The 13,822-nt window shown below is 37.5% G+C and overlaps 1 protein-coding gene across 1 annotated transcript; it reads right to left on the bottom strand.

Annotated features, from left to right (window-relative positions):
• Nucleotides 1–143: 143 nt before the first annotated feature.
• Nucleotides 144–12,763, bottom strand: golga7ba (golgin A7 family, member Ba). The gene is made up of 5 exons (XM_067404141.1): nucleotides 12,662–12,763; nucleotides 4,766–4,891; nucleotides 4,154–4,306; nucleotides 3,874–4,002; nucleotides 144–344 (listed from the first exon to the last, which is right to left on the bottom strand). Exons 1-5 carry the CDS (start codon nucleotides 12,719–12,721, stop codon nucleotides 144–146), a joined length of 669 nt encoding a protein of 222 aa, XP_067260242.1. The 5' UTR covers nucleotides 12,722–12,763.
• Between the last annotated feature and the right edge of the window lie 1,059 nt (nucleotides 12,764–13,822).

Below are 13,822 nucleotides of genomic sequence, written 5' to 3'. Positions count from 1 at the left end.
AACCTTGCCAGAACGTTCTGAGAACATTCCCTGTTAGCTGGGAAGACATTACCTGAACCTCCACCGGCTCCTACCACACCCAATTCCTCTTTCTTTCCACATTAGAATCACCATCTCTTTTTTCTCATACCTTAACTGTATCGTCAGTCCTCCATCATCATTCTCTCTCTCTCTGTTTCTCCAGCGGTGGCCTTCAGGTACGAGAGCAGCGTCTCTTCCCCTCCTGCCTTTTCTAGTTTTCGTCTTCCTGTGCCTCTCCTGGTCTCTGTTGTCTCTGTGTTACTCAGATGGCAGCGTTGAGTCTTTGTGTTCTGGTCAGTCTCACAGGATCTGTTAGAGTCTCTCTGTCAGCATGATGAAGAGAGACCTCCGAGTGACCAGATGAGTGCCAGTCATTCTTTTGGACCTCAAGAGACAGACTAACTGTCCGAAAAACACAGCGGTGCTGTGAAGTGTTTCTGCATTAATGTTTGTTCACTGAGCATCTTCTCTTTATGGAGACAAACATTCAAGACTGAACTGACCTTACCTGTTGACTTTATACTCTATAAGTGACGCCCAAATCAATATAAACACTCTAAATCAATATAAACATTAAGCATTTTATCATTTTTCAGTTTTAGTCTTATATTTATCTTGAATGCAATGGAAGTTGCTTTGGGTAAAAACTTGTGCTAAATGTATTAATGTTAATTTAATGATGCTGTTACTGTTTTAATAAATGCACAAATCTGAGAAATTATTATTAGTGAGAAGAAATAGATATGAGATATTTTATATAAATTATTATCTAATATAACGTAAAAATAAATATTAAACATATTAAACCTAATATTTATGTTATTTGACATTTAACAAAATCTGTTAAACTGATACTTGTATCAAAAATCACATTATATTGATATCTTGCCAGAAAAAAAAAACAACAATCCTTTTTTTTTTTAACCTAAAAGCATTTCTTTGCCTAAATAAAACCCTGTTCAGAAAAAAACAAAAAACATTTAAATAAAATCTGGATTGAAAAGGAAATGCAGAACTGGCTTGTTTGACCATCATTGTTCATTTATTTTGCTACACAACAGAAAAAGCATTCTCAACTTCTCTTTATCTTTGCATAAATCGGGGCCAAAGGTTCTCAGTAGAAATGGAAGCTCACGATGAAGGATCAGTGAGGAAGCTCTGGCCCTTGGCAGTCACGTCATCAGGACTCGTTTCTGCTCTGACGGCGCATTATGAGTACAAAGCATGAACGATTAGCACACTATGAAATAAAGCATATCATAAATAAAGTCATAAATAGTACCCGTGGAATAAGATGGCAGTGTCTAGGGTCAGATATCTGCCCTGTCCTCTCATGAACAACTGCTGATCCTAGTCAAAAATCTGACTTCAGGTCAATAAATAGAGTAAAAGTGCTCATCTCCAAATACTCAAACAAAAAGTCAAAAATCATGAAAATGGAAGACTCGTGTGCCGATCGGCAGCTACATCACATGGCATTGTGAGTGAGATTGCATATTACAGTGACAGAAGCTTATGTGAGCTTTACCCAGAATGCTACAGCTAGTATGGAAGCTTGTATCTGCGACGGAATAAAAAGGTAAAGAAGGTAATTGTGACTTTTTATCTCACAATTCTGACCTTTTTTAATTCTTAGTTTATCTCGCAATTTTAAACTATTTCATTGGAATTTTGAGTTTACATCTTGTAACTCTGACATTTTCCACTATAAATTCTGAGTTTTCATCTCGCAATTCTAAAACATTTTCTCTTGAATTCTGAATTTATATCTCACAATTCTGACTTTTTTTTTATTGGAATTCTGAGTTTACATCTCGAAATTCTAAAATAATTTCTCTGAATTTTGAGTGTTCATTTTGAAATTCTGACTTTTTCCCTCCAGTTTACATCTCACAAATCTAAAAAAAAATCTGAATTTTGAGATTATATCTTGCAATTCAAAATTTTTTTCTCTGAATTCTGAATTTATATCTCGCAATTCTGACTTTTTTATTGGAATTCTGAGTTTACATCTTGAAATTCTAAAAAAAAATTAGTTGGAATTCTGAGTTTACATTTCGCAATTCTGACATTTTTTATTGGAATTCTGAGTTTACATCTCGCAATTCTAAAAAATTTCTCTGAATTTTGAGTGTTCTTTTTGCAATTCTGATGTTTTTTTTACTTGTAATTTTGACTTTTTCCACTCCAAATTTTGAGTTTACGTCACAATTCTGACTTTTTTTTTTTTTTTTTACATCTTGCAATTCTAAAAAAAAAATTATTGGAATTTTAAGTTTACATTTCGCAATTCAGAATTTTTTTCCTGGAATTTTCATTTTACATCTCGCAATTCTGACTTTTTTTTTTTTTTTTTTTTTACTGCAATTCTGAGTTCTCGCAATTCTAAAAAAATAAATATTCTCTGTATTTTGAGTTTACATCTCGCAATTCTGACTTTCCCCCCTCAGAATTCTTTTTACATCACACAATTCTGACTTTTTTCCCCTCAGAATTTTCAGTTTACATCTCACTATTCTTACTTTTTTCCCTTTAATCTAAGTTTACATTTCGCAATCTCACAATTCAAATTTTTTCCCTCAGAATTGCAAAAAAAAAAAAAAGTCATGATTACCTTTTCTATTTTTTATTCTGTGGGGAAACAAGCTTCCATAGCTAGGGACTCGTATGTGCAACAACTGCAGGTGTGTGAATGTGCTGGAGGGTCGCGGTAACATCTATTCAGATGACTGAGGTAATGACGCGCTGCTTACAGCTGATGTGTCTTGTGGAGGCAGTTCATGTCAGGTGTGTTTCTGTTTGGCAATGCTGAACAGTCTGCGTGTGTGTTCAGTGGGCGACAGAATGAAGGCGTCACACGTGGGCGAGTGAGTGCGTGTGGATGGGTGAATGTTACAGCGTCTGGTGTGTGTGTGTGTGAATCATCGTCCGCTGCTGCTGGTTGTGCTGCTTCCTGAGCTTGAGCCGCTGGAGCCGCGATCCTCATACACACTGATCTCAATCTAACACACACTCGGGTTAAGAGAATAACTCACACAGCATTAAACAACCTTACATGCACAAACTACTAGTGAAAGAAATAACTTTACACATATTCTCATACTAAACTACCTGCCATGTGTATGGACAAAATAGTTTTTTGATTTTAGATTTATTTTTTTGTTTTCTTTTAATTTTAGTAAAAGTTGTATCAATTTTGCTGTGTGTTTTATCATTTTTATTAGTTTTAGTTATTAGGTTTTGTCAATATAATTTTTTATTAAATTTTTAGTCTTAGTTTATTTAGTTTTAGTTATTTTAGTATTTGAACTTAAACTAAATGAAAATGAGAAATGCCTTGACCTTTTTTATATATATATATATATATTAATTTATTTCAAGTAATGAAAGTGTTTTTTTAATTGTTTTAGTTGTAGTGGATGATTATAACCCTTGTCCAATTACAATAAAAGGCACAAAAAATATATTTAATGTACAATAAAAAATATAAATTTAAATATTAAATTAAAATCTTAATTAAAAATGTAATTTGATGAAAAATAACATTTGATATTTATTTGAAAATCAACAATTTGTTGAACTGATATTCAATTTATTGCAAAAAAATATATAAAAATAAATCTTAAATATATGAATATCTTTATTAATAAATTAATTTAATAACAAAGAGCAATATTTATCTTGTCTGACTTGCAACATCTGTTGTATTGATATTCAATTTGTTCTTAATATATAAACTAAAAACATCATTTGACTGCATTCCATATTTTGTTCACTGTATTCCACGAGTGGACTAACATGAGTTTCTGAAGAATAAGCACCTTCTGATCATTTGTTCTCACACAGACACACAGTAGTTTGTAGACTGTGTAAGGATACGACCCTCATGCCTCTCTCTATAGGGTCTGTGATGAGGAGACCTCGCGGAGCATAGATCTTCTCATTCTGCTCCTGAATGTACCGCGAGATCTTCTTCAGCACCTGCACAAACACACATACCCATGCTTTTGACTATCAGCATCATTTTTATTCTGCATATTCTGCAAAAACCATCATGTAAAGTAACCAATGAAAGTTAGCTTTCTTTTGACGTGTCATTTCGGGGTGTGTTTATCTGGAACTGATAATATACCTTCTCATAGCGTGTCTCGATGCACAGGAATATAAGGTAAACCGTGAGGCAGGCCAGACAGCCCTCGAGATAGGACTGGCCTCCTATCTTCTCCGCCTCTGCATAGTAATTATTCAGCGTCTTCACTGTGTCCTCAAACAGAGTCCTCTCAATCTGACCAATGGGATACAAGGACAAGATAAGCAAGCTAATTAGAGAGCACCAGGGAGTTCATTATATGGCAGAAACTAGTGGGTTTGATTCAAAATCTGACTCAGATCAGGTGACGGAAGTTATAAAAACACTTGATTCCATCATAATAAACAGATTGTGAGAATGGCACAGAATGCTTTACATGTTAAACTCTCTCACCCTGCCTTTACTCAGCAAGTCTTTAGTGGCCGTCTGTAACATGATCTTACACCTTTAAACGGCTCTATTATCAGCTCTATTAGCAGCTCATTATGTGTGTGTTGTGTGGAGTTTGCAGGCTCAGCAGTGCTTTTGCTGAAGAGCAGAGTTTCTCTGAGTGAAGAGCCTTGTCGTCTTTTTCTCATCCTCCCCTTTTTACTTGCGTTGTCTTTCTTTTGTTCTGCCACACAAACACACACTCACTCACTCACTCACACTTACCCTGCTGTCTAACTCGGATGGGAACTTGGTCTGGAACTTGCAGATGGTGCCATCAGTGTAGTCTCTCTGAATGAAGACCTTATTGGCTAGAGATGCGCTGTGTCTCAACTCCTGAAGGTTATGGAACTACAGCAGAGAGAGAGAGAGAGAGAGAGAGAGAGTCCGTCTGATCTGATCATAAATTCCATTACCTTGGGCTGCTAGATGTTAAACAATCCATGAAAAATGGCTTCATGAATGTAGTTTTCTGTCCTCTGTTGTAGCAGTTTCCACTGAAAACGGAAGTTTGGGCATGAAAATTAGCCACTAGTATTTAGTTACATCTGCCATGAACTTATTTGCTAGTCAGTGACATTAGATGGTGGTATTAGTCATTTTTGCAGCGTAGTGCAGTGATGTCATCATTAGCTCATCACTGCATTATTTAGAGCTTATGATGACATCACTGCATTACTTTGAACTCACAGAGTAATGGAGTGATGTCATCATCAGCTGAGAGTAATGCAGTGGTGTCACCATCATTAAGTCATAGAGTAATACAGTGATGTTGTCATTATCTCAGTGTAATGCAGTGATGTTGTCATTATCTCAGAGTAATACAGTGATGTCGTCATTATCTCAGAGTAATGCAGTGATGTTGTCATTATCTCAGTGTAATGCAGTGATGTTGTCATTATCTCAGTGTAATGCAGTGATGTTGTCATTATCTCAGAGTAATGCAGTGATGTTGTCATTATCTCTGAGTAATGCAGTGATGTTGTCATTATCTCAGTGTAATGCAGTGATGTTGTCATTATCTCAGAGTAATGCAGTGATGTTGTCATTATCTCAGAGTAATGCAGTGATGTCGTCATTATCTCAGAGTAATGCAGTGATGTCGTCATTATCTCAGAGTAATGCAGTGATGTCGTCATTATCTCAGAGTAATGCAGTGATGTTGTCATTATCTCAGAGTAATACAGTGATGTCGTCATTATCTCAGAGTAATGCAGTGATGTTGTCATTATCTCAGAGTAATGCAGTGATGTTGTCATTATCTCAGAGTAATGCAGTGATGTCGTCATTATCTCAGAGTAATGCAGTGATGTTGTCATTATCTCAGAGTAATACAGTGATGTCGTCATTATCTCAGTAATGCAGTGACGTTGTCATTATCTCAGAGTAATGCAGTGATGTCGTCATTATCTCAGAGTATTGCAGTGATGTCGTCATTATCTCAGTGTAATGCAGTGATGTCGTCATTATCTCAGAGTAATGCAGTGATGTCGTCATTATCTCAGAGTATTGCAGTGATGTCGTCATTATCTCAGTGTAATGCAGTGATGTCGTCATTATCTCAGTAATGCAGTGATGTTGTCATTATCTCAGAGTAATGCAGTGATGTCGTCATTATCTCAGAGTAATGCAGTGATGTCGTCATTATCTCAGAGTATTGCAGTGATGTCGTCATTATCTCAGTGTAATGCAGTGATGTTGTCATTATCTCAGTAATGCAGTGACGTTGTCATTATCTCAGAGTAATGCAGTGATGTCGTCATTATCTCAGAGTATTGCAGTGATGTCGTCATTATCTCTGAGATAATGACAACATCACTGTATTACTCTGAGATAATGACAACATCACTGCATTACACTGAGTAATACAGTGATGTCGTCATTATCTCAGAGTAATGCACTGATGTTGTCATTATCTCAGTAATGCAGTGATGTCGTAATTCTCAGAGTAATGCAGTGATGTCGTCATTATCTCAGTAATGAAGTGATTTCGTCATTATCTCAGTAATGCAGTGATGTCGTCATTATCTCAGTAATGCAGTGATGTCGTCATTATCTCAGTAATGCAGTGATGTCGTCATTATCTCAGTAATGCAGTGATTTCGTCATTATCTCAGTAATGCAGTGATGTTGTCATTATCTCAGTAATGCAGTGATGTTGTCATTATCTCAGTGTAATGCAGTGATATCAGTGATGATGTCATTATCTCAGTGTAATGCAGTGATGTTGTCATTATCTCAGTAATGCAGTGATGTTGTCATTATCTCAGTAATGCAGTGATGTTGTCATTATCTCAGTAATGCAGTGATGTCGTCATTATCTCAGAGTAATGCAGTGATGTCGTCATTATCTCAGTAATGCAGTGATGTTGTCATTATCTCAGTAATGCAGTGATGTTGTCATTATCTCAGAGTAATGCAGTGATGTCGTCATTATCTCAGTAATGCAGTGATGTTGTCATTATCTCAGTAATGCAGTGATGTTGTCATTATCTCAGTAATGCAGTGATGTTGTCATTATCTCAGTGTAATGCAGTGATATCAGTGATGATGTCATTATCTCAGTGTAATGCAGTGATGTTGTCATTATCTCAGTAATGCAGTGATGTTGTCATTATCTCAGTAATGCAGTGATGTTGTCATTATCTCAGAGTAATGCAGTGATGTCGTCATTATCTCAGTAATGCAGTGATGTTGTCATTATCTCAGTAATGCAGTGATGTCGTCATTATCTCAGAGTAATGCAGTGATGTCGTCATTATCTCAGTAATGCAGTGATGTCGTCATTATCTCAGAGTAATGCAGTCATGTTGTCATTATCTCAGAGTAATGCAGTGATGTCGTCATTATCTCAGTAATGCAGTGATGTCGTCATTATCTCAGTAATGCAGTGATGTCGTCATTATCTCAGTAATGCAGTGATGTCGTCATTATCTCAGTAATGCAGTGATTTCGTCATTATCTCAGTAATGCAGTGATGTTGTCATTATCTCAGTAATGCAGTGATGTCGTCATTATCTCAGAGTAATGCAGTGATGTTGTCATTATCTCAGTAATGCAGTGATGTCGTCATTATCTCAGAGTAATGCAGTGATGTCGTCATTATCTCAGAGTAATGCAGTGATGTCATCATTATCTCAGGTGTAATGCAGTGATTTCGTCATTATCTCAGTAATGCAGTGATGTTGTCATTATCTCAGAGTAATGCAGTGATGTTGTCATTATCTCAGAGTAATGCAGTGATGTTGTCATTATCTCAGTAATGCAGTGATGTCGTCATTATCTCAGAGTAATGCAGTGATGTCGTCATTATCTCAGAGTAATGCAGTGATGTCGTCATTATCTCAGTAATGCAGTGATGTCGTCATTATCTCAGTAATGCAGTGATGTCGTCATTATCTCAGTAATGCAGTGATGTCGTCATTATCTCAGTAATGCAGTGATTTCGTCATTATCTCAGTAATGCAGTGATGTTGTCATTATCTCAGTAATGCAGTGATTTCGTCATTATCTCAGTAATGCAGTGATGTTGTCATTATCTCAGTAATGCAGTGATGTCGTCATTATCTCAGTAATGCAGTGATGTCGTCATTATCTCAGTAATGCAGTGATGTCGTCATTATCTCAGTAATGCAGTGATGTCGTCATTATCTCAGTAATGCAGTGATGTCGTCATTATCTCAGTAATGCAGTGATTTCGTCATTATCTCAGTAATGCAGTGATGTTGTCATTATCTCAGTAATGCAGTGATGTCGTCATTATCTCAGAGTAATGCAGTCATGTTGTCATTATCTCAGAGTAATGCAGTGATGTCGTCATTATCTCAGTAATGCAGTGATGTCGTCATTATCTCAGAGTAATGCAGTGATGTTGTCATTATCTCAGAGTAATACAGTGATGTTGTCATTATCTCAGTGTAATGCAGTGATGTCGTCATTATCTCAGTAATGCAGTCATGTTGTCATTATCTCAGAGTAATGCGGTGATGTCGTCATTATCTCAGTAATGCAGTGATGTTGTCATTATCTCAGAGTAATGCGGTGATGTCGTCATTATCTCAGTAATGCAGTGATGTTGTCATTATCTCAGAGTAATGCAGTGATGTTGTCATTATCTCAGAGTAATGCAGTGATGTTGTCATTATCTCAGTAATGCAGTGATGTCGTCATTATCTCAGAGTAATGCAGTGATGTCGTCATTATCTCAGTAATGCAGTGATGTCGTCATTATCTCAGAGTAATGCAGTCATGTTGTCATTATCTCAGTAATGCAGTCATGTTGTCATTATCTCAGTAATGCAGTGATGTTGTCATTATCTCAGAGTAATGCAGTGATGTTGTCATTATCTCAGAGTAATACAGTAATGTTGTCATTATCTCAGTGTAATGCAGTGATGTTGTCATTATCTCAGTAATGCAGTGATGTTGTCATTATATCAGTAATGCAGTGATGTTGTCATTATCTCAGAGTAATGCAGTGATGTTGTCATTATCTCAGAGTAATACAGTGATGTTGTCATTATCTCAGTGTAATGCAGTGATGTTGTCATTATCTCAGTGTAATGCAGTGATGTTGTCATTATCTCAGAGTAATGCAGTGATGTTGTCATTATCTCAGAGTAATGCAGTGATGTTGTCATTATCTCAGTAATGCAGTGATGTCGTCATTATCTCAGTAATGCAGTGATTTCGTCATTATCTCAGAGTAATGCAGTGATGTTGTCATTATCTCAGAGTAATGCAGTGATGTCGTCATTATCTCAGAGTAATGCAGTGATGTTGTCATTATCTCAGTGTAATGCAGTGATATCAGTGATGATGTCATTATCTCAGTGTAATGCAGTGATGTTGTCATTATCTCAGAGTAATGCGGTGATGTCGTCATTATCTCAGTAATGCAGTGATGTTGTCATTATCTCAGAGTAATGCGGTGATGTTGTCATTATCTCAGTAATGCAGTGATGTCGTCATTATCTCAGAGTAATGCAGTGATGTCGTCATTATCTCAGTAATGCAGTGATGTCGTCATTATCTCAGAGTAATGCAGTCATGTTGTCATTATCTCAGTAATGCAGTCATGTTGTCATTATCTCAGTAATGCAGTGATGTTGTCATTATCTCAGAGTAATGCAGTGATGTTGTCATTATCTCAGAGTAATACAGTGATGTTGTCATTATCTCAGTGTAATGCAGTGATGTTGTCATTATCTCAGTAATGCAGTGATGTTGTCATTATCTCAGTAATGCAGTGATGTTGTCATTATCTCAGAGTAATGCAGTGATGTTGTCATTATCTCAGAGTAATACAGTGATGTTGTCATTATCTCAGAGTAATACAGTGATGTTGTCATTATCTCAGTGTAATGCAGTGATGTTGTCATTATCTCAGTGTAATGCAGTGATGTTGTCATTATCTCAGAGTAATGCAGTGATGTTGTCATTATCTCAGAGTAATTCAGTGATGTTGTCATTATCTCAGTAATGCAGTGATGTCGTCATTATCTCAGTAATGCAGTGATTTCGTCATTATCTCAGAGTAATGCAGTGATGTTGTCATTATCTCAGTGTAATGCAGTGATATCAGTGATGATGTCATTATCTCAGTGTAATGCAGTGATGATGTCATTATCTCAGAGTAATGCGGTGATTTCGTCATTATCTCAGAGTAATGCAGTGATGTCGTCATTATCTCAGTAATGCAGTGATGTCGTCATTATCTCAGTAATGCAGTGATGTTGTAATTATCTCAGAGTAATGCAGTGATGTCGTCATTATCTCAGTAATGCAGTGACGTTGTCATTATCTCAGTGTAATGCAGTGATGTTGTCATTATCTCAGAGTAATGCAGTGATGTTGTCATTATCTCAGAGTAATGCAGTGATGTTGTCATTATCTCAGAGTAATGCAGTGATGTTGTCATTATCTCAGTAATGCAGTGATGTCGTCATTATCTCAGTAATGCAGTGATGTCGTCATTATCTCAGTAATGCAGTGATGTCGTCATTATCTCAGTAATGTCGTCATTATCTCAGAGTAATGCAATGATGTCGTCATTATCTCAGTAATGCAGTGATGTTGTCATTATCTCAGTAATGCAGTGATGTCGTCATTATCTCAGTAATGCAGTGATGTTGTCATTATCTCAGTAATGCAGTGATGTCGTCATTATCTCAGTAATGCAGTGATGTTGTCATTATCTCAGTAATGCAGTGATGTCGTCATTATCTCAGTAATGTCGTCATTATCTCAGAGTAATGCAATGATGTCGTCATTATCTCAGTAATGCAGTGATGTTGTCATTATCTCAGTAATGCAGTGATGTCGTCATTATCTCAGAGTAATGCAGTGATTTCGTCATTATCTCAGAGTAATGCAGTGATGTCGTCATTATCTCAGAGTAATACAGTGATGTTGTCATTATCTCAGAGTAATGCAGTGATGTTGTCATTATCTCAGTGTAATGCAGTGATATTTGTCATTATCTTAATGCAATGTTTTTTAACATTAGCTCAGAGTAATGTCATGATCATTAGCTCAGAGTAGTGCAGTGGTGTCATTGTTAGCTCATCACTGCATTTTGTGAGCTAATGATCTTGAAAATAATAATGCAGTCAGTGATGTCATCATTAGTTCAAACAGTAATGCAGTGATGTTGTCATCATCTTATAGATTAATCCAGTGATGACCTTATAATTTAATGGACACTTCATTGCCAGTGTGCATGGACACACACAAACATCAGAGAGACTGGCCATCTGTCACTGCCGACACACACTAACATCAGCATGAGCCATGGGTCCTTCCATCCCCCACACTTTCCCTGCCTTTTCACCTCTTTCTCTTGCAGTACCGATTTGCTGTTTTCACAAACCAGAATGATCAAACCTATAATGATACACTGGAAGACTATAATAAGAAAGCCCATTCAATGACAAACAACAGCACCAAACCACACTAACATTTTGAAGCTCACCGGTCAGTGGGTTCCTGCTATCACACCGACACTTAAAACACAACATATAAAAGGCCATTACAATGTGTTATTCTTTATCTTTGGACATCAAAAGGTCAGATAAAGATTATTCAGACTGCAAGGGACAGTATAATTACATGGGCAGTCCTGACAACCTGTTTATTTAAAAACTGGCTCTGTTTCAGTAGCAGGGCCTGCCAGTTCATGGCTCCTTCTGATATAGTAACAGGCTGAGACAGCACGCACTGATTCAAACACACACACAGAGAAAGAGAGAGAGAGTCTTCTTGACACAATGCTGTGGACGGGGTCAATCTTTGGCACTGAACATTTGCACAGAGCTCAAGAATTTCTGCACTGCTCAGATAAAAGGCATCTCTGGTGTCAAATAAATGCACAACATCACATTTACCTGTTGAACTCCCCGAATTACACTCAGAAGGATCCAGAACTAAAAGATGTTGTGAAAAGACCTAATGAAAGCATGCATGGTGGTCAAGGACCATGTACAACTGGTAAAATTTTGTTGGTAATACTTTTTTATTTTTATGACATATACCATGCATGTTTTGTATGTTATTTGAAGTATTTATAGTTATAAGTAAATAACATGGTACATGAATATGCTAATCATTCAGGCGTTTTACTATATACAACCGATGTACTGTACGACACTTTTGTACGGGTAAACCGAGACTAAATGCTCTGGGCTGTTGTTACTAAATGCTCCATTAATTATGCATGCAAGCCGCTCTCGGTAACTGTCTCAGAAAGAAGAGAGACACTGTTACTGACTCCCGCGAGCACAACCGATCGATCGCGAGGAGACGATCATTTAACACACAAACACCAATGATACCAAAACCATCAAAACACAATCAAACCAACCGGTGTAACCTGTACAGAATGATTATTGATCGGTGCCGTGAGGAGTACGTTTGTTTTCTGCACGCACGAGATTAAACAAAGAGATCTCGCGCTCGAAACACACTATCACGCGCGCGTTCAAGGTTACTCGCCGGGACGGCGGACACACATTTGACTCAGAATAACTTGTGAAATCACATTTAAATCCCAACCACAGGAAATCACCGCATATTGCCAGTTAAATCACTTTTAAAAAAGCGAAATAAAAATAAAACCCTTACAGACTCGTGACAGTACGGGAGTTTTGTTCGGTCCGTCGCTGTCCGCGGTGCTGAAATCATTCCTGAACTGGTCACCGACGACAGAAACTCACAAACACTGTATCTCCTTTCGTCAAAAGAGCTTAACGACCCCGCGGACAGTCGCTTTTATCCTCTTTGATGTCCAGCTGCGCGCTCGGCCACGTCACAACACGCGGTGCTCGCGCTGATTTAAATACGGCACCGGACCCTCCTGACGGTACAGGGTACACACGAGCCTTTGGCATCATGAGTGAACACAATGCTTTAAGAGCACTTTCTTTTACAGGCCTAATCAACAGCATTTCAGACACCCTCTGTCAAGTTATAAACAGGTCTAAATATTTGAGAGCAATTCTGTTTTGCAATCTTGAATGTAACACACCATTACAAAACTGCTTGAATTTCAAAATGTTTGATAACATGAACAAAACCTGATGATCAATGTCAACAATACTTAACTAGTCGCATAGAACAATCTGGGAAATCTGATCGCACCATTTAAAATATTGTAACCCAGTATAGACATTTGACTGGAATATAAACAGTTCATTTACATTATTACTACATAATGATTCTTATCTATCTATCTATCTATCGCCATGCGCGCGTCACTTGTGGCTGCCCATGTCTAGCGTTTAGTTTACACCGTGTATTGTATGTTTAGTTTTAATCATGTGCATTAGGTGTTGAGCAGTAATCATAATCGACCAAGGTTTTAAACAGCGATGCGTGAAAACAGAGGACGCTGTTCGCGTGTGCCTGTAACGTCACGTGATCTCCAACCCAGATTTAAACCATCAAAATGACGCCGATTCAGAAGGTACCTTACAAAAACGGCTCTAATGAACACAGCTGGTGCAGAAATGAGGTTGTGTGAGGGGGTTTCTCACCTCTGTGGCCATGTTGCCATGCGAGGGCGCGATGCCTGTCCCCGGTGCTGAAACGGGTTCACGGGAATAAACGTTTGTGCTCGGGGATAAAGAGGGGGCGGAGCCGGAAACAATCATGCAATGTGGTGACGAGCGGGGGGAGGGGCTGATGCCGCTCAGATTCTATGATTATGGTTCAGTCAAATAATGTTTTAGGGGTATATATTTTAACTGCATCTTCAGAAATCACAAAGATTACTATATAAACTTG

Source organism: Chanodichthys erythropterus, chromosome 12, assembly GCF_024489055.1.
Source record: "Chanodichthys erythropterus isolate Z2021 chromosome 12, ASM2448905v1, whole genome shotgun sequence".
NCBI lineage: Eukaryota > Metazoa > Chordata > Actinopteri > Cypriniformes > Xenocyprididae > Chanodichthys > Chanodichthys erythropterus.
The sequence above is the reverse complement of the archived record's forward strand: the minus strand, read 5'-3'. Positions and strand labels throughout refer to the sequence as shown.

Coding starts and splice junctions, on each gene's coding strand:
- golga7ba (XM_067404141.1), bottom strand. CDS start 12,721: ATGATTTCAGCACCGCGGACAGCGACGGACCGAACAAAACTCCCGTAC. Junction 4,892..12,661: donor TCCCGTACTGTCACGAGTCT/GTAAGGGTTTTA, acceptor TCTCTGCTGTAG/TTCCATAACCTTCAGGAGTT. Junction 4,307..4,765: donor CATCCGAGTTAGACAGCAGG/GTAAGTGTGAGT, acceptor CCCATTGGTCAG/ATTGAGAGGACTCTGTTTGA.